Source organism: Astyanax mexicanus, chromosome 1, assembly GCF_023375975.1.
Source record: "Astyanax mexicanus isolate ESR-SI-001 chromosome 1, AstMex3_surface, whole genome shotgun sequence".
NCBI lineage: Eukaryota > Metazoa > Chordata > Actinopteri > Characiformes > Acestrorhamphidae > Astyanax > Astyanax mexicanus.
The window spans coordinates 58,090,275-58,116,793 of record NC_064408.1 but is presented as its reverse complement, the minus strand read 5'-3'; the positions used below and the strand labels follow the sequence as shown (position 1 = coordinate 58,116,793).

The 26,519-nt window shown below is 36.6% G+C and overlaps 3 protein-coding genes across 3 annotated transcripts in view; 1 reads left to right on the top strand and 2 right to left on the bottom strand.

The window, feature by feature from the left end:
• Nucleotides 1-9,984, bottom strand: part of slc5a6a (solute carrier family 5 member 6a) — a 32,124-nt gene extending 22,140 nt beyond the window's left edge. Inside the window, exon 1 of the mRNA XM_007245443.4 lies at nt 9,877-9,984. The gene's annotated coding sequence lies outside the window, so the exon portion shown is untranslated. The remainder of the gene's footprint in view (nt 1-9,876) is intronic.
• A 2,634-nt stretch (nt 9,985-12,618) lies between these two features.
• On the bottom strand, nt 12,619-15,751 carry rpl7l1 (ribosomal protein L7-like 1). Its single transcript, XM_007245442.4, has 6 exons — nt 15,652-15,751; nt 14,235-14,343; nt 13,989-14,152; nt 13,728-13,865; nt 13,524-13,633; nt 12,619-13,153 (listed from the first exon to the last, which is right to left on the bottom strand). The coding sequence occupies exons 1-6, from the start codon at nt 15,663-15,665 to the stop codon at nt 12,945-12,947; spliced, it is 744 nt and encodes a 247-aa protein (XP_007245504.2). The 5' UTR covers nt 15,666-15,751; the 3' UTR covers nt 12,619-12,944.
• A 7,175-nt stretch (nt 15,752-22,926) lies between these two features.
• The window catches only part of ncoa1 (nuclear receptor coactivator 1), a 62,948-nt gene continuing 59,355 nt past the window's right edge, over nt 22,927-26,519 (top strand). Inside the window, exon 1 of the mRNA XM_022666179.2 lies at nt 22,927-23,571. The gene's annotated coding sequence lies outside the window, so the exon portion shown is untranslated. The remainder of the gene's footprint in view (nt 23,572-26,519) is intronic.

Below are 26,519 nucleotides of genomic sequence, written 5' to 3'. Positions count from 1 at the left end.
TACTGTATCATTTTGGAGTAATTGGATACCAAACTTGGAAAAAATGTCTATTCGGTTGTGCAAAAACCTGATTTCAGAGTCCTATAAAACCAGCAAATCAAATTGTTATCCAATGGCACTGACAAAGTCTTGAAGAACACATTCTATACTATTACTGACATGAGTATCAAGTGATTTTACTGTATAATTTTGAAATAATTGGATACCAAACTTGGAAAAATGTCTATTCGGTTGTGCATAAACCACATTTCAGAGTCCCATAAAACCAGCAAATCAAATTGTTATCTAATGGCACTAACAAAGTCTTGAAGAACACAGGCTATACTATTATTGACATGAGTATCAAGTGATTTTACTGTATCATTTTGGAGTAATTGGATACCAAACTTGGAAAAAATGTCTATTCGGTTGTGCATAAACCACATTTCAGAGTCCTATAAAACCAGCAAATCAAATTGTTATCCAATGACACTAACAAAGTCTTGAAGAACACATTCTATACTATTATTGACATGAGTATCAAGTGATTTTACTGTATCATTTTGAAATAATTGGATACCAAACTTAGAAAAAATGTCTATTCAGTTGTGTATAAACCAGATTTTAAGGTCGCATAAAACCAGCAAATCAAATTGTTATCCAATGCCACCAAGACAGTCTTGAAAAACACATTCTATACTATTAATAACATAAGTATCAAGTGATTTTACTTTACCATTTTGGAGTAATTAATTATCAAACATACGAAAAATGTTGATTCACTTCTGTATAAACCAGATTTCAGTCCTACAAACCATTAAATCAAATTGTTATCCAATGCCACTGATAAAGTCTTGAAAAGCACATTCTATACTATTATTTACATGAGTATCAAGTGATTTTACTCTATCATTTTGAAATAATTGGATACCAAACTTGGAAAATATGTCTATTCGGTTGTGCATAAACCACATTTCGGAGTCCTATAAAACCAGCAAATCAAATTGTTATCCAATGGCACTGACAAAGTCCTGAAGAACACATTCTATACTATTATTGACATGAGTATCAAGTGATTTTACTGTATCATTTTGAAATAATTGGATACCAAACTTGGAAAAATGTCTATTCGGTTGTGCATATACCACATTTCGGAGTCCTATAAAACCAGCAAATCAAATTGTTATCCAATGACACTAACAAAGTCTTGAAGAACACATTCTATACCATTAATGACATGAGTAACAAGTGATATTACTGTATAATTTTGGAATAATTGAATACCAAACTGAGGAAAAATGTCTTTTCGGTTGTGCATAAACCAGATTTCAGAGTCCTATAGAACCAGTAAATCAAATTGTTATCCAATGCCACTAATAAGGTCTTGAAAAACACATTCTATACTATTAATGTTATGGGTATCAAGTCATATTACTGTATCATTTTGGAATAATTGAATACCAAACATAGGAAAAATGTCTATTCGTTTGTGCATAAACCAAATCCTATAAAACCAGCAAATCAAATTGTTGTCTAATAAAACCAAAACAGTCTTGAAGAAAATATTCCAATCTACCAAGAACATTAGTCACAAGTGATATTACTGTGTCATTTTTGAGTAATTGGATAGCAAATTTAGAAAAAAATGCCTGTTCAGTTGTGCATAAACCAGATTTTGGAGTCCTATAAACCATCAAATCAAATTGTTATCCAATGGAACCAAGTCCTTCTTGATAAACACATTCCATACTAGTTTTATAGGACCCCGAAATCTGGTTTATTCACGACCGAATAGACATTTGGTATCCAATTAATCCAAAATTATACAGTAATATCACTTGTTAAATATTAAAAAAATATTTAACACGCGAAAAATGTCTATTCGGTTGTGCATAAACCAGATTTTAAGGTCCCATAAAACCAGCAAATTAAATTGTTATCCAATGCCACCAAGACATTCTTGAAAATCACATTCCATACTATCATTGACATGAGTAACAAATGATATTACTGTATTATTCTGGAGTAATTGAATACCAAACTTAGGAAAAATGTCTATTCGATTGTGCATAATTTTTTAGAGTCCTAAAAAAACAGTAAATCAAATTGTTATCAAATGCCACCAAGACAGCCTTAAAGAACACATTCCATACTAGTAAGGACATGAATAACAAAGGATATTACTGTATCATTTTGGAGTAATTGGATACCAAGCTTAGGGAAAATGTCTATTTTCTTTTGCATAAACCAGATTTTAAGGTCCTATAAAACCTGCAAATCAAATTGTTATCCAATGCTACCAAGACTACCTTAAGAAATACATTCCTTACTATTAATGACGTGAGTAACAAAGGATATTACCTACGTATCATTTTGGATTAATTGGATACCAAATTTAGGAATAAATGTCTATTCGGTTGTGCAAAAACCTGATTTCGGAGTCCTACAAAACCAGCAAATCAAATTGTTATCCAATGCCACCAAGACTGTCTTGAAGAACACATGTCATACTATTAATGACATGAGTGAAAAGTCATATTACTGTATTATTTTGGAGTAATAGAATACCAAGCTTAGGAAAAATGTCTATTCAGTTGTGATAAACCACATTTTGGAGTCCTATAAAACCAGCAAATCAAATTGTTATCCAATGCAACTAATAACGTCTTGAAAACCACATTCTATACTATTATTGACATGAGTATCAAGTGATATTACTTTATCATTTTGGAGTAATTCAACACCAAACTTAGAAAAAATGTTTATTCGATTGTGCATAAACCAGATTTCTGAGTCCTAGAAAACCAGCAAATCAAATTGTTATCCAATGGCACTAACAAAGGCTTGGAAAACACATTCTATACTATTAATAACATATGTATCAAGTGATTTTACTGTACCATTTTGGAGTAATTAAATATCAAACATACGAAAAATGTTAATTCACTTTTGCACAAACCAGATTTCAGAGTCCTATAAAACCAGCAAGTCAAATTGTTATCCAATGCCACCGAGACAGCCTTAAAGAAGACATTCCATACTATGCATGACATGAGTATCAAGTGATTTTACTGTATCATTTTGGAGTAATTGGATACCAAACTTGGAAAAAATGTCTATTCAGTTGTGCATAAACCACATTTCAGAGTCCTATAAAACCAGCAAATCAAATTGTTATCCAATGTGACTGAGACACTCTTGAAGAACACATTACATACTATTAGTGACGTGAGTAACAAAGGATATTACTGTATCATTTTGGAGTAATTGGATACCAAACTTAGAATAAATGTCTATTCGGTTGTGCATAAACCAGATTTTAAGGTCCCATAAAACCAGCAAATCAAATTTTTATCCAATTCCACTGAGACAGTCTTGCAGAACACATTCCATACTATTATTGACATGAGTAACAAGTGATATTACTGTATAATTTTGGATTAATTGGATACCAAATGTCTATTCGGTTGTGAATAAACCAGATTTCGGGGTCCTATAAAACTAGTATGGAATGTGTTTATCAAGAAGGACTTGGTTCCATTGGATAACAATTTGATTTGATGGTTTATAGGACTCCAAAATCTGGTTTATGCACAACTGAACAGGCATTTTTTTCTAAATTTGCTATCCAATTACTCAAAAATGACACAGTAATATCACTTGTGACTAATGTTCTTGGTAGATTGGAATATTTTCTTCAAGACTGTTTTGGTTTTATTAGACAACAATTTGATTTGCTGGTTTTATAGGATTTGGTTTATGCACAAACGAATAGACATTTTTCCTATGTTCGGTATTCAATTATTCCAAAATTAAACAGTTATATCACTTGTTACTCATGTCACTAATGGTATGGAATGTGTTCTTCAAGACTTTGTTAGTGCCATTGGATAACAATTTGATTTGCTGGTTTTATAGGACTCTGAAATGTGGTTTATGCACAACCGAATAGACATTTTTCCAAGTTTGGTATCCAATTAATCTAAAATGATACAGTAATATCATTTGTTACTCATGTCAATAATAGTATGAAATGTGCTTTTCAAGACTTTATTAGTGACATTGGATAACAATTTGATTTGCTGGTTTTATAGGACTCCGAAATCAGGTTTTTGCACAACCGAATATACATTTTTCCTAAGTTTGGTATCCAATTACTCCAAAATGATACAGTAAAATCACTTGATACTCTTGTCAATAATAGTATAGCATGTGTTCTTCAAGACTTTGTTAGTGTCATTGGATAACAATTTGATTTGCTGGTTTTATAGGACTCTGAAATGTGGTTTATGCACAACCGAATATACATTTTTCCTAAGTTTGGTATCCAATTACTCCAAAATGATACAGTAAAATCACTTGATACTCTTGCCAATAATAGTATAGCATGTGTTCTTCAAGACTTTGTTAGTGTCATTGGATAACAATTTGATTTGCTGGTTTTATGGGACTCCGAAATCTGGTTTATGCACAACCGAATAGACATTTTTTCCAAGTTTGGTATCCAATTACTCCAAAATGATACAGTAAAATCACTTGATACTCATGTCAATAATAGTGTAGCATGTGTTCTTCAAGACTTTGTTAGTGCCATTGGATAACAATTTGATTTGCTGGTTTTATGGGACTCTGAAATGTGGTTTATGCACAACCGAATAGACATTTTTCCAAGTTTGGTATCCAATTATTTCAAAATGATACAGTAAAATCACTTGATACTCATGTCAATAATAGTATAGAATGTGTTCTTCAAGACTTTGTTAGTGTCATTGGATAACAATTTGATTTGCTGGTTTTATAGGACTCTGAAATGTGGTTTATGCACAACCGAATAGACATTTTTTCCAAGTTTGGTATCCAATTACTCCAAAATGATACAGTTAAATCACTTGATACTCATGTCAAAAATAGTATAGCATGTGTTCTTCAAGACTTTGTTAGTGCCATTGGATAACAATTTGATTTGCTGGTTTTATAGGACTCTGAAATGTGGTTTATGCACAACCGAATAGACATTTTTTCCAAGTTTGGTATCCAATTACTCCAAAATGATACAGTTAAATCACTTGATACTCATGTCAAAAATAGTATAGCATGTGTTCTTCAAGACTTTGTTAATGCCATTGGATAACAATTTGATTTGCTGGTTTAATGGGACTCCGAAATCTGGTTTATGCACAACCAAATAGACATTTTTCCAAGTTTGGTATCCAATTATTTCAAAATGATACAGTAAAATCACTTGATATTCATGTCAGTAATAGTATAGAATGTGTTCTTCAAGACTTTGTCAGTGCCATTGGATAACAATTTGATTTGCTGGTTTTATAGGACTCTGAAATCAGGTTTTTGCACAACCGAATAGACATTTTTTCCAAGTTTGGTATCCAATTACTCCAAAATGATACAGTAAAATCACTTGATACTCATGTCAAAAATAGTATAGCATGTGTTCTTCAAGACGTTGTTAGTGCCATTGGATAACAATTTGATTTGCTGCTTTTATGGGACTCCGAAATCTGGTTTATGCACAACCAAATAGACATTTTTTCCAAGTTTGGTATCCAATTACTCCAAAATGATACAGTAAAATCACTTGATACTCATGTCAATAATAGTGTAGCATTTGTTCTTCAAGACTTTGTTAGTGCCATTGGATAACAATTTGATTTGCTGGTTTTATGGGACTCCGAAATCTGGTTTATGCACAACCGAATAGACATTTTTTCCAAGTTTGGTATCCAATTACTCCAAAATGATACAGTAAAATCACTTGATACTCATGTCAATAATAGTGTAGCATGTGTTCTTCAAGACTTTGTTAGTGCCATTGGATAACAATTTGATTTGCTGGTTTTATGGGACTCTGAAATGTGGTTTATGCACAACCGAATAGACATTTTTCCAAGTTTGGTATCCAATTATTTCAAAATTATACAGTAAAATCACTTGATACTCATGTCAATAATAGTATAGAATGTGTTCTTCAAGACTTTGTTAGTGTCATTGGATAACAATTTGATTTGCTGGTTTTATAGGACTCTGAAATGTGGTTTATGCACAACCGAATAGACATTTTTTCCAAGTTTGGTATCCAATTACTCCAAAATGATACAGTTAAATCACTTGATACTCATGTCAAAAATAGTATAGCATGTGTTCTTCAAGACTTTGTTAGTGCCATTGGATAACAATTTGATTTGCTGGTTTAATGGGACTCCGAAATCTGGTTTATGCACAACCAAATAAACATTTTTCCAAGTTTGGTATCCAATTACTCCAAAATGATACAGTTAAATCACTTGATACTCATGTCAGTAATAGTATAGAATGTGTTCTTCAAGACTTTGTCAGTGCCATTGGATAACAATTTGATTTGCTGGTTTTATAGGACTCTGAAATCAGGTTTTTGCACAATCGAATAAAATTTTTTCCTAAGTTTGGTATCCAATTACTCCAAAATGGTACAGTAATGTCACTTGATACTCATGTCAATAATAGTATAGAATGTGTTCTTCAAGACTTTGTTAGTGCCATTGGATAACAATTTGATTTGCTGGTTTTATAGGACTCTGAAATGTGGTTTATGCACAACCGAATAGACATTTTTTCCAAGTTTGGTATCCAATTACTCCAAAATGATACAGTTAAATCACTTGATACTCATGTCAAAAATAGTATAGCATGTGTTCTTCAAGACTTTGTTAGTGCCATTGGATAACAATTTGATTTGCTGGTTTAATGGGACTCCGAAATCTGGTTTATGCACAACCAAATAGACATTTTTCCAAGTTTGGTATCCAATTATTTCAAAATGATACAGTAAAATCACTTGATACTCATGTCAGTAATAGTATAGAATGTGTTCTTCAAGACTTTGTCAGTGCCATTGGATAACAATTTGATTTGCTGGTTTTATAGGACTCTGAAATCAGGTTTTTGCACAACCGAATAGACATTTTTTCCAAGTTTGGTATCCAATTACTCCAAAATGATACAGTAAAATCACTTGATACTCATGTCAAAAATAGTATAGCATTTGTTCTTCAAGACTTTGTTAGTGCCATTGGATAACAATTTGATTTGCTGGTTTTCTATGACTCTGAAATGTGGTTTATGCACAACCAAATAGACATTTTTTCCAAGTTTGGTATCCAATTATTTCAAAATGATACAGTAAAATCACTTGATACTCATGTCAAAAATAGTATAGAATGTGTTCTTCAAGACTTTGTTAGTGTCATTGGATAACAATTTGATTTGCTGGTTTTATAGGACTCTGAAATGTGGTTTATGCACAACCGAATAGACATTTTTTCCAAGTTTGGTATCCAATTACTCCAAAATGATACAGTTAAATCACTTGATACTCATGTCAAAAATAGTATAGCATGTGTTCTTCAAGACTTTGTTAGTGCCATTGGATAACAATTTGATTTGCTGGTTTAATGGGACTCCGAAATCTGGTTTATGCACAACCAAATAGACATTTTTCCAAGTTTGGTATCCAATTATTTCAAAATGATACAGTAAAATCACTTGATACTCATGTCAGTAATAGTATAGAATGTGTTCTTCAAGACTTTGTCAGTGCCATTGGATAACAATTTGATTTGCTGGTTTTATAGGACTCTGAAATCAGGTTTTTGCACAATCGAATAAAATTTTTTCCTAAGTTTGGTATCCAATTACTCCAAAATGGTACAGTAATGTCACTTGATACTCATGTCAATAATAGTATAGAATGTGTTCTTCAAGACTTTGTTAGTGCCATTGGATAACAATTTGATTTGCTGGTTTTATAGGACTCTGAAATGTGGTTTATGCACAACCGAATATACATTTTTCCAAGTTTGGTATCCAATTAATCCAAAATGATACAGTAATATCACTTGTTACTCATGTCATTAATAGAATGGAATGTTTTCTTCAAGACTTTCTTGGTTTCATTGGATAACAATTTGATTTGAAGGTTTTATAGGACACCGAAATCTGGTTTATGCACAACCGAATATACATTTTTCCTAAGTTTGGTATTCATTTACTCCAAAATGATACTGTACAATCAGTATACATGCATGACATTAATAGTATGGAAGGTATTATTTAAGGATTTCAGGTTCTGATTTAAGAAGAATTAGATTTTTTTGGTTTTATAGCACTCCAAAATCCCTTTTATACAAAACCGAATAGATAGTTTTGGTATTCAATTACTCAAAAATGATACAGTAATATCACTTCAAACATATATCTGGGATACATGAGAATAAGATCTTTAAGAATTTAGGGCTGTGATTTTATAACAATTTGATTTGCTTATTTAATAACACTCCAAACCTTTTCAAAACGTTACACTGTTCTACAGATAAGAAGTGGTCTTTCTGGTGTATATTTGTGGATTAGACCTCGTTAAATCATGTTTATTTAGGTGTAAAACTCGTTTCTGTTCCATTTTAAGTCTCTGCACGAGAAGCGCCAGTCTCCGCTCCTCCGGGTGCGCTGTGCACGCTGCTACAGTAAAACACGGTTTAGACGCGCACTCCAGTTTTCGGTGTGGATAGCGCGACCGAGCGTTTTCTAAGTGCAGATGGCGTGACCGCGGTGATAAAAACCCTTTAACGTAACGTAACAGATAAAGTAACAACGGCTTATTCAGTGTAAACAGCACCGAGTCGAGCCGCGTCTCCGCTTCCAATAGGTGTTTTAGTCACGCTTGTCGCTCCTCGTTTTAAAAGCGCTGATTGACTCAACAACGTGCTGCTGCAGCAGATAGGACTGGGTTAGCCAACGCTAGATTAGCTAGTTAAGAGTATCGTGTAGCTCACGGAGAACCGGTGTCCTGCCGAGTTGTGCTATCTTGCTAAACCGTGCTACCAGTGTATTTGTGTAGTTATTGCTTCTTTAATAAAACATCAGCTAGACTATAGTTAGAGTAAAAGCCCCACACTAGAACGCTCCCGGTGTTCTGTCAAGTTCTGCTACCCTGTCAAACGGTGCCACCCTAGTGTATATTTAACTTTAAAATTTATTAAAATGAATATAAATGAATTATTATTATGTACATATTATTAAAACATGCTGCATGCAGTAGGAGTGTCGGTATAATATTTGAATGGTCTAAATCGCTGTATCAGGATAAAGTTAAGACAATATGGGTGATTAAAAAACATCCGGGAAAAAAATCAGGAAAAAACAGAGGTGGCTTACCCACAAAACGATGAAAATTTGAGTTTTGCGCACGCGCAACGCCGCTAAGTAGCACATATCGATGGGTAGCACACCTCGATAGAACACCGGCAGAAGCTTGTCTATAGAGGATACAGGGAGGCTGTTTTAGGCTACGAGAAGGTAACTGAGGTAGTAAATCGTTTTCTGTTCTTTTTTAATATGAATTTTCAATTACCACGTTTTAACACTGAAGCACATACAATGACTGTGCGTGTAGACTTTATGATACACCAGAGGAAAAAATATTATGAAGAACACATGAAAACCTTAAGAATATATGGCGCGTGCGCAGTGTAAGTAGCACACATTGGTGGGTGGCACAACTCGACAGAACACCAGCAGCGGCTCTCATTACAGCTACAACCCACCCGGGCACTGTGGCTGTATGAGCCTGTTCTGAATAAGCGGAGTAATAGGAGAGCTGGAGGAAGGGTATAACACACACACATACAACAGTCTGAGCGGAGCGCTCCTGATGATCTGATGATACGGGGTGAGGGTGGTCTCTGCTCTGCTCACATGAGGCCAGCCTGTCAGCCTCAGTGAAGCAGATCCACACCGAGAAGGGGTTAAACCAGCCGTCCCGCCCCCCTGTCACGACTCCCCGGCAGAGGATACCTAGCTTTGTACGGGTTAATGCGGCAAAATGAGCGAAAACCAGCGCCTTACCTGTCCAGATGAGGTGTCCGCTGGACAGAGAGAGTGAATGAGTGAGTGTGTGGATGAGTGTGAGTGAGCGCGCGCCTGTTTGTGTGCTGACTGAGGTCACTGCGGTGGGCCGGCCCACTCTGCCTGACATCACGGGCAACACGTGCTTCTTCCGTCGCCAAAGATCATCATCATTGCAGCCAGCAAATAAATGAAAATCACAATAAAACACTGTCATTTCTCATCGTCAGTGGTTCATTTTATGTCAGTCTTCATTTATTCTTTCTGATCTTGGTAACGCGTAAGTGACCGCAAGTCTTATATAAAGCGAACTATTTATTTAGAAGTACATCTACACATGTGCTTCACTGACACATGTGTAGCGTTTTCTGACATTAAATCTTGTGATGCATCTGCTTTGTGCAAAAATCTGCCTTTTATGCATACCTGTCAAGTTTTAGATTTAAAAATAAGGGATATTTTCCTCTGTCCGCTTAAAGCCGTCCCACCAGCCCAACGAAGGTTCAGTATCTCTTACATTTTAAAACAGGTTTACAAAACATCTAAAATAACCACAAGTGAACCACTTACACACTACAATTAGATTATCAGAATCTGAACATGTTGTGGACATTCCTACATATGCCATTCTTTAATACAGCCAAATTAAAAACCCTTTTCTATATCTTTTTTTTATTTAAGATTTCATGTCTTTTTTGTAATAAATGCACTCTTTTATATGATATATTTTTTATTTATTTAATGGATTTAAAATTGAACAAAGAGTGCACAAATTCTGCAAAATGACTGTTGGTGACCTAAAAATGGTATTATGAGCTTTTACTAAAAGGACATGGACCAGATATATTCCATCAGTAAAAATTAGTCCTAAGGGGCCAACACAATAATTTTTAATTAATACTTCTTCCTTTTGATCACTCCACCCCTGATCAGTTCAGTTAATGTCGGTCCTCTCCACATTTCTAGTTAAACTGAGTCACAAGCTGTAATTTTTTTTATTTTAAGAGGTTTAATCTGTGTGTTTTATTTCGGAGTATTTTTAAGCAGCTATCAGAAAAATCTCATCACAGTTTCCATGATTAGACTACCGTTACCTTTCTTTTAGAAAAATCGCTGCATGTATGTTTTAACATCAGCAGCTCCAACTAGCTGCCTGAACTCACAGCGAGGAGGGCGGGGCTTCCCCACACTGACCCTCCTTGCAAGCTGATTGGCTGTTTCTCCTGAAAGGCGGGACTTTCTCCTTGAACCGGCTCCACGATTGGTTAAGAGACACAGAGCGGTCAGTGCCCTGTATCCTCAATAATATATATTTTTTTATCTTAATAAAATACGGGAAATTTACGGGAAAATACTAATACGGGAGGACGGCGGGAAAGAGGAGTAAAATACGGTAGTTTCCCGGCCAAAACGGGAGACTTGACAGGTATGCTTTTATGACAAAATTTTTGACACTAATTGAGACCTGTTTTTAATCAGAATGGACTATAAACGAGCCAAAGAAAACGTTTATAAGACAATGAAAGAATACCTTAGCCCCGCCCACTGCACTGGAAAAAAATCCAGCACTAGAGCCAAAGAGGTAAATTAAGAGCTCATTTTTAACTAATTTTATTTAATTTAGAATCCTTTTGCATGTGTATTTTAGTTCATTGGATTAAATACTAATATAGATTTTTTATTATAATACCAAAATCTTCATAATTCTAAAGTTGTGTGCACTGCAGAAAGAAAACAGCATTAATATTATTAATGTTTTTTCACTACTTTACTCAACTTTAAAAGACTTAAAACTACACAGAAATCTTATTTTCCAACTTAATCACTTATTATTTTCACTTGCTTGTATGCACCTTGCATTAAGCTGCACATTTTAGGATTCTCTTTTTTTTTTTTTTTTTTTTGAAAAAAAAAGGCATTTAATGGAAAAATGGCTGGCCCAGATTAGCAAAGTTTTTTAATAGCTTCTGGTGATTTTTTTCTGCATAAGTGATAAATTTGATTTTATAAAATTATTATAAATACCTTAAATATTTAGCACAAGAGGGTGGACAGCGTAAGGCCTTATTTCATGTATTTTTCATTCATTTTGCAGTGAATATGAATATGAATAAATGCCCTCTGAGCGTTTTTGTGAAAACGTTCTCCGGTGCTCCTGGTTCAGTCCAGTGGAGGAATGGGTGAGGAAGAACGACGGGATTTCGCCCCTTACTCATCAATATTCATGAAATTTAAAACATTTCGCCGATTGGCCAAGGCCGCTACGATTAGTCGATATAATCGACAATGACTATTATAAAAAAAGTGTCAACTTATCTTTCATTTGCAGCACTACACTAAGTAGTGGAGACACAGTTTGCACTCAACTCGGCCTGCGTTTCCAAAAGTTCCAAAACCCAACAGAGAACATATTTCCTAAAATATGTTTACTAAATATCAGCACTTTCCACATTTAAAAAACAATGTTCTAGACATTTGAAGTACATTTAAATCCCATGTTTAGCTGTCTCTCTCTATTTGAACCAAGACATAAGATTTCTGTACTAACCTATACACCTGTACTGTGATGTGACAATAAATATCTTGAATTTTCAAAGCTAGAAACAGGAGCCACACCCACAGCAAGCAGAAATGGAAAGCATGGCAGAAATATTCGATGACTAATCGACTAATAGGAAAAACAATAAACAGACCAAAATATTACATTACCATTTTAAAGTAGGTTAGCAGGTGAACACAAACTAAACAAAATCAAACCTTACATTTATTAATACAGCAAGAAAATAAGCTTTGCCTCTGCATTCTTCCAAGACAAGTAGTGCTCATTACAAAGCACATTGACATTTAAATAGTGTGACCTATGACACCATGGTAAACACAGTTCAATCCTTACAATCAGGTTACCAACCATTCAACAGTTCATAATAAATCTGGTCCAGTAATCCTCTTTGAGGAAGAAGTGAGAAGAATCTGGTCCAATACTCCGGACACTGAATCTGTTTTTGGTGAGACAGGCTGTATGGGCTTTCCAGCAACTGGCCCTGTAAGCAGTACATTATGAGCTCAACTCAGTTGAATTTCCTGATGACTGAATTAATGTCTTCAGCTCTAGGTCCAGGATCCCCCATCTCTTTCAAAAGGCCGACTTTATCTCTGGCAGAATGTCGTGGTACTGACAGGCGGAATGGCCAGAGGAGCCTGTTCACCATCCTGAAATGCTTGCCAGTGGAGTAAATCTCATGGATGAGGTCCTCTAAACAGATGATTCCATGCTCCCCTTTATTGATCGAACAGAGATTGTGTTTAGTAAATTTAAAACAGACAACTGAAATTTAAAACTTTTGAAAATGAGCATACATGGTCAGACATTAAAAATGCAAGTAAGAACACTTTCTTAGATTTCATCAAAGGTAAACAAGGTAAAAGGGTTGGTTTACTAGTAAATGATTTGCTGTTTAATTTGTTTTGACAAATTTACAAAACACTTTACAGTCAGAAACTATTCAGGAAACACTAAATACACAGAAACAAGAGACAACCTACTACAGCCCCAAAATCAGTGGCTATTGTGAAGTTATCGTTTCACATGCTAAAATGATATGGGGTTACGGAATGCAAAAATAACTGATCACTGTCACAATGCTTACCAAGATGCTGCTCGATAACCGTGTTATCTGTAAGAGGAATTTTTTTCTTTTTAATCTTCAACTGGCCTCTTTTTAAGATGAGCTCACGAACAGACTTCAGATTGGGAAACCTGTCAAAAAATACAAAAAAGGTGAGATTATCTGCAAGGATAACAATAACAATAAAACTTTTCACCGTCTTGATACATTCAAAGAACATCTTACCCCCAGGCCACATATGGTTCCACAATTTTGAGCATATTGAGTGATGTCTTGCTGATTCTGACAAAGGTACCACTAAAGATTTTCCGTAGCCTCAACATATGAATGACCTTCTTAACCCTGGGGCTGACACCTTTGATCCTATGGTAGAATAATAAGCAAACAAAATGTAAACACAAATGACAAACACAGATAAACAAGCACCTGGAGAAACTGCAAATTTAAGAAATTATATTTTCATGATGTCAGAAAAATGAAGCTTACATTCGAACACGGACAGCAAAAGCCAAAGTGTTCTTGGCTGGTGGCATTGGAGGGGGAGGCCTCTGCTTGGCTCTGTGTATACGGAGGTCATCCCGATGACTCTTTTTGCTGTTCTTCTGAAACTCTTCAAGGCGTACAAACTTTAGGGATTTTCCTTTGTGTACCTGTAAGAAAAAAACACACCTCTGTTTAAATCTCAGTTCAAATGTAATTTAATCAGTATTCACTTAAAATGTTGAAAATTACCTTTTTCTTTTCAAGTAAAGCAAGCTTGGCTTGGGTTGCTTTAATAGCCTGATATGCTTTCCTCTTTTTAAGAAGGTTCTCAGGAACCAGCTTGATAACCTTCTGTTTCCTGAAGCAGAGAAAAATACAGGCATATAAAATTATGCATGTGTGATGTTACAGTAGAGCACACGGTTTTAGAATGTGTTTAAATAATTAAACAATAAATCATTCTATCAGTTTTAACCTTAAGAAATGCTACAGGGTTACTGGCCCACTGGCCTCACATAACCTCTGACATCATCCTAGAATTTGTTGGCTGTTCCTCAGGCTTGTCTCAAACTTTGAGATGATCGTACATTTGCGAAACAACAGACTACATCTAAGAAACAGTCTACCACCCAATGTTCACCATGACACTTCAATATTGTTTTTAAATCAGGTCTAAAAACTTGCTTGTATAAACTTCCATTTGAATACTGAGAGACTCAGATTATTTTATTGTATGTTTGTATTCTTGGTGTTGAGCCTATTGCTGTTATTTGTTTTATTACTCATATTCCATGTACAGCACCTTGATATGTTATTTAAAGACTGCTTTATAAATACATCTTACTATTTAAATCCCACATTCACAGTTTTTATTTGTTTGTGATAGAGAAAGCTAGAGACAGGAGCAATATTCATATAAAGCAGAGACTGAAGGCATTAAGTTGCAGCTCCATTTACAACACAAACCTTCACATCTTGAACTGTTTGTTTCATATCATAACATTTAAAATCCCAATCATGTTTCATACATGTTCCAATCATCCATTATCTGACGACAGAACGCAGCGTGTGTGTTAGAACACATCAACATTGTGGAAACGTTGTGGGTATCAAAACAAGGCAACATTGTTTGCTGGCCACTTCGACTGGTGTTAAAGGGCTTATAGCACAACTGCCGCAGCTCCAGTCTCAGTTAATTAAAAACCCAAGTTCATTTTTTACACAGAAGCTACAGAAGATCTAGGTGCAGGCCTCTCTCACTGGGCTAGGCTAACTTAAAAGCAACAGAACAGCATACACTTCAGCAGATCAGCTAAATATAAACCTTGTTATTTTCACCGCGCGGACATCCTCTACAGCACTGTGCCCTGAACACTACATACAGTTAGGGCTCTCTGATTAGCGGTTATAACTGTTTTACTCAGAGAACTACAGTTGTTCCTGTCTGGCCGGAGCTGCTCCGGTCTACAGTACAGCTGAACAGGCGAGCCCATGTGAGCGCGCCGGCCCACCGATCACTTATTAAACAAGCCCATATCAACAAAATACACACAGCAGCACACCGCCCAGACCCTATCCCCCCGGATCAGTGAAAAACCTGCAGCACGGAGCGCGTTAACACCGCGGATTCAGTCCGATTAAATATCAACACAAACTGGATACGTACTCAAGTTCCGCCATCGTTCTTTGCCACGCGACGCACACAGACGACGTCACACTGCACGCTTCTTCCCACAGTATGGTCGCGCAGCAGTCAGGGGGCGGGGTCGGCTGTCCGTCACTATTCCTGCAACCAATCAAATGGCATGTTTTTAATACATTTATTCAATAAATAAATTTAATTTCAGATTTTTTAAAAATCAAAACATCACGAGACAAATCAGCATAAAACAAAAGTAACAACGAATAAATACACAAATCATGCACATCAGTGTAGCGTGTGTCTATGGGTGTAATTATAAAAAATGCTAATTTACTGCTACTACAACTACGAATAATAATAATAATAATAATAATAAAATAATAAAAATAAAAATAATAATAATAAAATAATAATAATAATAATAATAATAATAATAATAATAATAATAATAATAATAATAAAATATTAATAAAGAGGCTGCAAATGCCCAGACTATATACCTGTACTTATTGTATTGCCTAAACCTGTTAGTAGTCAAAACTACCTAGATATGTAAAACTGCTCTGTGGACAGTCAGACCAGAGCTTTTCATACTACTACAGTCAGGAAGGCGGTTCCAGCTCTGATACTGTTTTACATATATTTTGTAGCGCTGGTTTTGTTTTGAACATTTTTTTGAGTAAGCAATCTCGCGGGAAAGTTTAAGTTGTATTTATAGTCGATAACGATTCAAAAGTTTACCTTTGACAGTGTTGTCCATGAACGCATTAAACAAACTCTATCATATTTGCTGTGATTGCTGAACTGAACGGCTGTGTATCTGCGTTCACAAGCCAGAGCCGGTTTATACAGAGACAGATAACGAGTGAGAATCGCTAGAGGGAGCCCGAGAGCAAGTCCTCAATGAATAGGCGTGGATAAAGCTAAACGGTTAAAACACAGATTAATAATATGAACCAATCCGTCGCCAGAATATTCCTTTAATTTTGAAAAGTAGAATAATGTGTTTCGAAAAAAGGAAAGAAAACATACCTATATATCTACAGTATATTTTGCAGTATACAGGTTTTAAGCAGTAAAGGCGCTGCATTACTGCTACTGGGAGCTGATACTTGTTGGTAAGCTGATGCTGGAGTTACAGTCAGAATTTATCATCCAGACTTTGAGAAATAAGAACAGTTAAGAAAACTAAAATATATTTGTGTGTTCTAAGTATAAAAACAAAATTCAAAAATATTTTACAACACAATTATGTACTCTCTGTAGTATGGAAGCCCATTTCCGCCACCTGAGGAAAAAAAAAACGTCCTCAACTAAGTCATAATTATGAGATAGAAAAGTCATAATTATGGGATAGTAAGTCATAATTATGAGATAGTAAGTCATAATTATGAGATAGTAAGTCATAATTATGAGATAGAAAGTCATAATTATGAGATGACTTTTTATCTCATAAATATGACTTACTATCTCATAATTATGACTTTTTTATCTCATAATTATGACTTACTATCTCATAATTATGACTTACTATCTCATAATTATGACTTACTATCCCATAATTATGACTTTTCTATCTCATAATTATGACTTTTTTATCTCATAATTATGACTTACTATCTCATAATTATGACTTACTATCTCATAATTATGACTTACTATCCCATAATTATGACTTTTCTATCTCATAATTATGACTTAGTTGAGGACGTTTTTTTTTTCTTCAGGTGGTGGAAATGGGCTTCCATACTGTAGAGCCTGAGGCGTGCTTGTAAAAAAATCACAGAACTCCTTTTAGAAGGTCAAGATAAAAAAAAAAAATTGAGTATTCTTTGCAGAAACCAAACACACTGTATTGATGGTGTGCCATGTGGCCGGACAGTTTCTGCCTTTAATTCTCCATCTTAGCATGAAGCTAGTAGAACTTGTACCTATTGCTAACTGGGTGGGACTAGAAGTGAGAGTGTTTCAGTATGTTGTTTCTAATGGTGGAGAGCAACATAGAACTAGGGAGAGTGGTACATATTACTGTACATGTATGTAGTTAAACAGGTTCAAGTAGAATGTGCTTCTGGACACTTTCTTGTATTCCAATGGCATCGTCACCTGTAAAATGTTGCAGCAAGCAGATAGATATTCCTTAAGAACAAGAAAAAGTCACATACAGAACTGTAATCAATTGTGTGTTGTCTGTAAAATAACATTGTTTGTTTTGAAAGGTGTAAACAATGAATCTCAGTTTCTTCTGAGGCATATATAAATTAGAGTCTGAATCTGGCACCAACAGCATGAATTCATGAACTGAACCTGCCTTTTTGGAATGTGGCAAAAAGGGATATTTCCAGCATTACCTGCACCTAGAAAGTCTGCAGAAATTGCATAAAGCAACATGATCAACATAGATCTCAAAGAAAAGTTTTTTCAACAATTTATGCAATTTGTGCCATGACAAACTAAATCTGCTTAAAGGGAGGCTCTTCGGTTGTGGTCTTACTAGTGATGCTCAATGATATTTTACATTTTTTTATAATCATTGGCATTGGTTAATAGGGCCAATAGTTCAAACAGATACTTGCTGATATATTTATTGTTTGCCAGAAAAGGACCAAGCGACACTGGTCGCGCTTCTGTAAACTTTAAAATTAATTGATTTATGAACATTTTGATTTATTATATTACATTTTTGATATTGTTAAAGTTTTACCAGGTTGTCTTGTCTCTCTGTAAGATATGCAGATATGTAGGTTATATGTGTAATATTGGATATCGGCACTACAGTGCTTGATGAGTGTACACCGGAGCACTAAGTTTTGAAACTGCACACTAAATGGTTGAAGGATGTTGAGTAATCGAATCCACAGACTGGAGCCTGACACTAAAAACTAATTAGTAAAAATTGCCAGAAAGAAGGTTTCTAAATTATGGCTCTGTTCCAAAGGGCAAAGATAAGTTTATCCATGCCTTGTAAAAGGTCACTGGAAACTGTCACCTAAAGCTAGTTGGTACAAAACAGACATTTAAAAAATGTAAATTTTTTATAAAAAAAAAATATTGACCTATAAAATGATTTATAGGTTTACTATATTTCCAAGCTAAATTAATCACTGTCCTCACTTTCTTCTACAAATGTGTGGTGGAGAGTGTCGTGTGCTCCAGCATCAACGTGTGGCATGGAAGCTGCTCTGCTACAGACAGGAAAGCTCTGCAGAGGGTGGTGAAGGCTGCACAAAGAATTGTTGGAGTCAGCCTCCCCAGCACCACGGACATCTACACCTCCAGATGCAGGAAAAGGGCCACCTGCATCAGGAAGGACCCCACCCACTCAGCACATGCACTTTTTGTCCCACTCCCCTCAGGCTGCGGAGCATCAAGTGCAAAACTACATTTATTTCTGAAGCTGTAAGACTTATAAACTACACATAGAAATCACAGACACTTTACAAGCACAATATATATTAAAAACAACACTGTCAGTTTACTCACACTGAGACACTGTATCTTTTTACTGCTCTTCAATCACACAATCATGCTGCTATAGCAAACTTGCACTCTTGACTTCATGTTGCTGCTACCTATGTTGCCTTCTCTCCCTATTTTTCTGTATTTATCTTTATCTATTTTATTTTATTCTATTTTATGTTATTGATCTATTTTAACAATCGCTATTTGGGTGTAAACTGGACCATAAGATTACAATTCCATTCCACCTCATGTACCACATGTGATGTGAATGACATTAAAGTCTCCTTGAATCCTTGAATTCTTGGTTATAGTGTGTATGTCTTTGGGTTTGATAGGATGTGTGAAATGTGGCTATAGTTTAGTTATTAGCCTCACAACACTGGTTTGCAGCTATGCTAGCAAACAGCTGGTGTAAATGGAAATGGCTAACTGATTTTCAAAGCTTAATAATCGCTGTTTTCTTAATGCTTCTGATGGGTTCTAGGTGAGTATTTATTTTTTATTATTCTCCTTTCTCCCTGTTTTTCAATAGACATGACCCCCCAAAAAGTTAGTATTTGGGTGGCAGTTTGTTCTCAGCACTGCAGTGGCACTGAAATGCTGGTGGTGGTGAGTTAGTGTGTGTTGTTCTGGTACACATAGTTTAGACACAGCAGTACTGCTCAAATTTTGAAATACTGTGTCCACTCATTGTCACCTCTATTTGACACATAGCTGCTCCACTTTGTAGATAAAGCCAGAGAGAGAAGCTCATCTGTTGCTGTACAGCATGTGTGGTTATCTCCTAGCCCTTTATCAGTGCCCACAGGAAGCTTCTGGCTGGATATTTTTGGGGCAATATCAGTTGTTAGAGCACTGGAATATTGATGGCAGTGTTGTGGTACTAAGGTGTTTAAAAACTCCAGCAGCACTGCTTTTTTCATTCACCTGTACCAGCACAACACACACTAACACACCACCTTATACGTGTCACTGCAGTGCTGAGAATGATCCACGAACCAAATACCAGCTGCTTTGAAAAACTATAGTGCTATAAAGTGCCAGAGGGTAAATAGAGCTCAAAAAAGCACAGTGAGTGTAGAAAAGAGGAGGTGATTTGAGTAAGATGGCTGGTTAGTGTAGCTTCTCCAGGCTATGCAAAATGAATGTCTTTGTTGTTAAATAAATACACAACAGATTAACATTTTTAAAGAAGGAAAAATAAAAAAGTGAATCTATTCTTTGAGTGTATCCTCAAGAACATCAGGGATGGGAACTCCACATGGTTGGATTCCTGCAGTTTGTTGATTCTCCTACTTAAACACATTCAGCACAGCAGTTCATAACCAAGTTTAGCTGTTATGTCAGAGCAAAGAAATAGCCAAATTGCACTGGCCTGTTGCCAATAATGTTTCTGTCCTGCAGGAATATGTTATGAAAGAGCCACTGATATGTTATGCACACCCCTTGACACTAGCCAATTTCTTCAAAGTTTACCTCACATGGGATAAGAAAAAAACAGTAGGGTAGGAACCTTAAAAATCATTCCCTGATCCAGTTTGTACAATGAGTCCACTCTACTACACCATTTGTATATCTTTTGTCATTTGTATATCTCCTTATCCAGAATTAACAGCACGTTTAATTTGTCAAACTAAACTGTGTAAAATGGGTTGGTAAATCTCAGAATGTATTTGCTGTCAATTTCTTTTACATTGCATCAATGTCAGATGACTGCATGTTTATGAAATAAATGTTTATACTATTTGTCTGGCAGTTTATGACTTGGCTGGAACATTTTGCTTGTAACCATATACACAGTGAGTATATTGATAAGATAATCAAATGTTAGAGTGTTTAATACTGAAACAAAAGAGCAGTCATTCATTCTGCTGAAAATGTACCCAGCAACATCTCTTGGTCAACTGAAAACAACTGTACTATTTACAGATCTGTGCTTGATTCTGTATAAAGCACTGACAAGGAAACACAGAGATGTGCACATATTAATGACTAATGAATGAATGAGTGGGGGAGAATTTCAATAAGCTGATAAAAACTGTAATATTGTGTTTTACTCTAAATAAATACTAAATACATGACAGTATGAAATAAAGAACATGTTATAATTTTCATAAAAGTTCAGACTAAGTTATCCATTTTTTTATCCTGATCAACATAAACCTCTTCTCATTGCAAAAAACATGATTATCATACAGACTTGATAAATATTACTACAGTTTGTTTGTTCCACTCTACCAACTTCAGAATTTGATTTGATATCGATATTCAATGCTTGTTTCATTAAAGCAAAAATGAAAATGTGGCATATCAACGTATTACCAATTTGAGTTTGTTGCAGATCATTATAAAAGTTAATTTAAAACAATAGATTCATTATGTTCTGAATAAGGGTCTTGCTACAAGCTAATTTGCATGCTTAAATAATGCGTACCATACTGTCCTTAACTTTTGTTATAATCAAATCAGATTTATTTGTATAGAGCTTTTTACAACGCGTGTCGCAAAGCAGCTAGAATAAGTAGTAACAAGTAGTAAGATGATGGATCAAACGAAAATATAAAACATAACTCAGTAAGCAAGATAAAGGGGCTGTTGACAAGGAAAATCTTCCTCAAAAACTCCCATTTTCTGTGCAAAATATTCAATTCAATTCAATTGTATTTGTATAGTGCTTTTTACAACAAAGCTTGTCACAAAGCAGTTTAACAGGGAAACAGTTTACAGTTAAACAGGTCCATGCCTCTTATGAGCAGCACCACAGAGATGCCATTTTTGATGGTGACACAGTGGCAAGGAAAAACTTAAGAGGAAGAAACCTTGAAAGGAACCAAGACTCCATTCTACTCGGGTTGACCCGCTTAGTACAAACAAATAACAAACAAATAATAGAACAGAACAGTGCAGAGAATGAGCTATAGCTAATGTAACAGGTGCCAATTTGTGAATATAAAAATGTGATGCTGGATGCTGGAAATATGTGGAGAACATTATCCAGACATTATACAGATCATACATTCATTGTTCTACTCAACTCTTGATTCAGATTTGTTTGAACTTTTAAATAAGGGTTTCATATTGGAAAAGGTTATGAACCCCTTCCATATAGTGGAATGTGGGCAACTAGACCGTGTATTTGTGATGTTTTACTCAATTCAAAGGTTTGTGTTTGTTGAACCTCATCTCAGTACAGAAAGCAAAGCTGGTAACTTTTTTTTATTAAGTTTCTCTGCAGGCCTTCAGCAGCAGGACGGAGCTAAATAAACAATGTGGACGCTCCATAGGACTGGAGGCCTAGCCCACTGGTAACGTATATGAACAGGAGAATGAATGTGATATGAGTGTGTTGAAACGCCCATCGTGTCTCATGACACGCTCACAGTGGGAGATGGTGGACGGTATTACAGTGGAGAACTGAGTGTTTTAGTAGGCAGAAAGTTTTAGGAGATCATAGCGATACTATTAGGAGTTTCACACTGATAAACACCAGTGACCAGTGCTATTTCAGCCTCAGGACTGTGTCTGTGAAGGGAGGGCATAATGATCTGCACAGGGTCTTTAAAGTAAAGCAACATGTTTTCCTCTGCTGGTGTTGGTGGTGTTAGTGGTGGTAAAGGAGGAAGAGACCCCCTCCATTTCGCTAGCGCTTCGGCTAACTTCTTCCACGTTAACGCTCAAGCGGCCCCCCTCGCGCGGGAACGCGCTTTCGGCCCCGTTCATAAGCTGGGCCTCGTGCACGGCGCAGCCTGGGGCCTCAGCGAGCAGCGCAAACACGAAGCCGTCCTGCGCGCGGCGTCCGATTTACAAACCATGTGCCCGCCCCCGCGGCCGCGCGCGGGGATCTACAGATCGCACGCTCTGTGCAGCTCCTGCGTGACGTGAACAGTCTCCCTGTTTGTTTGTGTAGCTTGAGGTTGAAAATGGCGGTGGGGAGAGACCAACGCGAGAATTAAAGACACAAATAACGAGCGGCTTTGGGTGACAGCTCCAACAGAACTCCGGCAGCGGACGGAGAAAGACTCCAGCCTCAGATAAATGTCGGGTTTTGGGGGATTTTGGCGAAGGACGTCCGCAGCACGAACTGAAAACAGGACAGCGTTGTGGATTTAAAATAGCTTTCGGAATTAGCCAGCTAACCTCGTTAGCTAGCCCTCCACTGGAAGATTTAACAGCAGCAGCCCTGCTCGCTAGCAGCCGGCCAGGCCAGCGGACTGAACACGGCTCCGGCGGCGGCGGCGGCGGGGCGAGCTGGACGGGGCTGACGGCGGAGTCCGGCGGGCTAGCTCTGTGGGCTCGGCCGCGCTTTACTAAACAATTTCCAGCACAACTCGTGGGCTCTCCGCTCTTGTCAAAACATTTGCATCTGACTGAATGCATAACTAATCGCTCCATCTGGCAGCACTTTCAGGCTAATAGGAGCGAGCTCACCACCACCTTCGGGCTCACAGACCGTCGGCTGTGTGAGGGGAGCAGTTTGAGCAGGTAGGGGAGCTGCGGGTCGAGGGGCTTTTGTTTGTGGTATGTGTGTGCAGAAGAGGTGCGTTCTCGGTCGAGCTACTCCGAATACGAGCTCCGCCACACGGCCAGCCCGAGCTAATGTGGCGCTAGATCACTCAGTCCGAGCGGAGACCGAGCTTCATTACAACAAACAGATTCACCGCTCAGCCCCGCGGTTACGTAACGAGTGAACTGCTTGTTTTGTTATGGGGGGCTGGAGCTGGTGGTCTTAGTTATGTTTGTGGTCCACTGGAGAGGGATCTGGGCTGCTGGCGGTTTGCAGGAAAGCTGACATCATTAATGTTGTTACACGGATCCAAAATGGTTAACCAGCAGTTCCAGTCCAGCCAGTATGTGTCACCTCGCTGTTTTGACTGAGTGACCTGGAAAGAGAGTCGGATACCACACAGGATAGCCTTCCTTTAGTGACACCTGAAACCCCTGTAAGTCGAGGAGACGTGTTTTAACCCTTGTGGGGATGTTGGCTCTGTGGACTGATTTACTCTCTCTCGCTCTCTCTTCGTTTACGGAGAGCAGGACCGCCCCCATATATCAAACCCCTGTAGCCCACAGTCACACTACTTTACACCAGGGAAAATCTAGAAAATACAGTTTTTTTTAATGACAGTTTCTACAGGTGTGAGCTATGATATCTGTACTAACCTGTAGTAATTTTAGGATCTACAGATTTCCAGTCAGTCTGAATATTCACAGTACCAGCACGACATATTCTTAAAGCAATGTTGACATGTCACATTTCACCTTTTACATATATCTGTAATTATTGACTAGTCATGATCATATTGATATCTAATATCGGATATCGTTACAGTGAAAAGAATCGTAAATGCAGTGTTTTTGGAAAATGTTATGTATTAAAGGAAGTTAAGTTAATGGTGACACATTTTCACACGTGTCATTACATTAACGTGGTCCTGGTGATGTGACCAGTCAGATTGACTTTATAGATCTGTGGATCTGATATTACTAATAATAAAATCACAGATGATATATGGGATTCTCTATCGAAAAAACTGCATTACAGAGATCAGTAATTAGAGATTTTACTGGTTGTATGCTATTGCTGGTGTCAGTTTAGGCTAAAACGGCCTGCCATACCTTCACACAGGAAAAAAAAAACAAGTAATATTTAGTGAGGAGAAAAATGCTGCTTAGAAGAATAAGAAAGCATTCAGTTTAATCTGGATTCACAGCTAGACACCAGGAATCTTTTAAACTAAAAAAAAGACTTTTAATTTGTTTGTTTTTAGTAACGTGGCTGCAGATTTCACCGCCTATTTTGAGTAACTTTATTGCACAGAACATATTCACCTCAGCTTGGCCTTAAGGCGAACTTTCTAGAAGGATGAGAGAAAATACGAGGGGCTCTGTTATGAGGTGCTGGTTGACATGTGGCGCTGCTAACGCCGTAGTATTAAAACCAGTTCAAATTGGGTGCAGGCAGAGCGTTTGTAATGGACTGCTGACAAATTTGATTGGCTGCACGCCCAAGGTCATACCCAGTAAAAAGTGTGTGCAGATGCATGCTTAGATTAAGGCTGTACGCATGCTAGATAAGTGGCTGTGTGGCAGGGTTTGATGTTCTCTGAGCACAGAGTGAGGTGTAGAGGTGTCTCTGTATGTGGAATAGGTAGTGGTGGAAAACCATTCTAATGAATGCATTCTGTTACATTATGTTGCACCCTTTGCTGACACAAATGTGCAAATTACTTACTTACTTAATTACTGGTGTATTTTACTGTATTGCCAATACATTAGGACTCTCTGGGGCAGATAAACCTGAACAGATTGGAATCACGTCTAATGCCAGGTGTGATCTTCAGGAGGATAAAGATGTGGATTGTGGAGCAGTTGAACTGGGTTCACTGCAATTATGATGCTCCATACAATACTTTTGTCAATATAGCCTATGTTCATGCGTGCAGCACACACTGCAGTCAGAAACACAGTTAAAACACAGTTGCTCTAAAACAATTACTGGTGCTGAGTGACTGACTGCTGTTTTTTTCTAGAAAAATATTGTATAGGGTTAATTGAACTAGATATTGAGCTAGCTATCAAATAGAATTCTGATGCATGAACAGAACAACAAAAGTGTACACTTTATTTTGAGTTACCAGTAGATGCTTCCTAGTTGATTAACTTCAGTATCAGTCAAATAAATTTCTCTTCAGTACAACTGAACATGTTATACTTTCATTTTTGCATATAATTGAAAATCTAACTTTACGTTTCCTCTGAAATATAAGCCTAAACCTAACCTAAAACAGGAAAAGACAAAGGATTGCACTGGACATTCAGACCATGGTAAAATCTATTATTCCTGTGACCACTATATTAGAAACATGATAATGCATACACGTGTGCCTGATTAAATAAATAAGTAATTACCTTTTTTCGAGTGGTCATTGTTTGACAATATAAATCAAAACAATGTCAAGACAATGTCACATTGCAACACAATTTTTCAATCACAAGAGTACAAGTAATTATTTTGACAAAAGAAGACTGTCCAGAAAATAAATGAAATAAGTCATTACTCATTTCTTTACAGTGTATCCACACTTGCACTGTAAAAGCTTTGGAAAATCATTGTTTTAAATCAGAGGGATTTCAAATTTAATTGTAAACATACTTAATTTATTCATGAAATGAAACCTTTAGGAGAAAAAGGTGTGTGTTTACTGCCCCTCTACTCAAATTGCACATGCTCCATTTGCTTCATTGCTCAGTCACCTACAATTCAATATATCTATTGTTTACAGTTACCAAGCATGCTTCACTATCAAAAACAGTCAGGTGTTGTTTTTGCCATTGGCTTCCTTCAGAAGATAGCAAATTATTTTCAGATTATCATTTCCTCAGTTCTTAATGTAGTTAAGAAATAACAGTAAATAGAAACGGCCAAAATA

Coding starts and splice junctions, on each gene's coding strand:
- rpl7l1 (XM_007245442.4), bottom strand. Junction 13,634..13,727: donor GAACCATATGTGGCCTGGGG/GTAAGATGTTCT, acceptor ATTTTTTGACAG/GTTTCCCAATCTGAAGTCTG. Junction 13,154..13,523: donor GGTTATCGAGCAGCATCTTG/GTAAGCATTGTG, acceptor CGATCAATAAAG/GGGAGCATGGAATCATCTGT.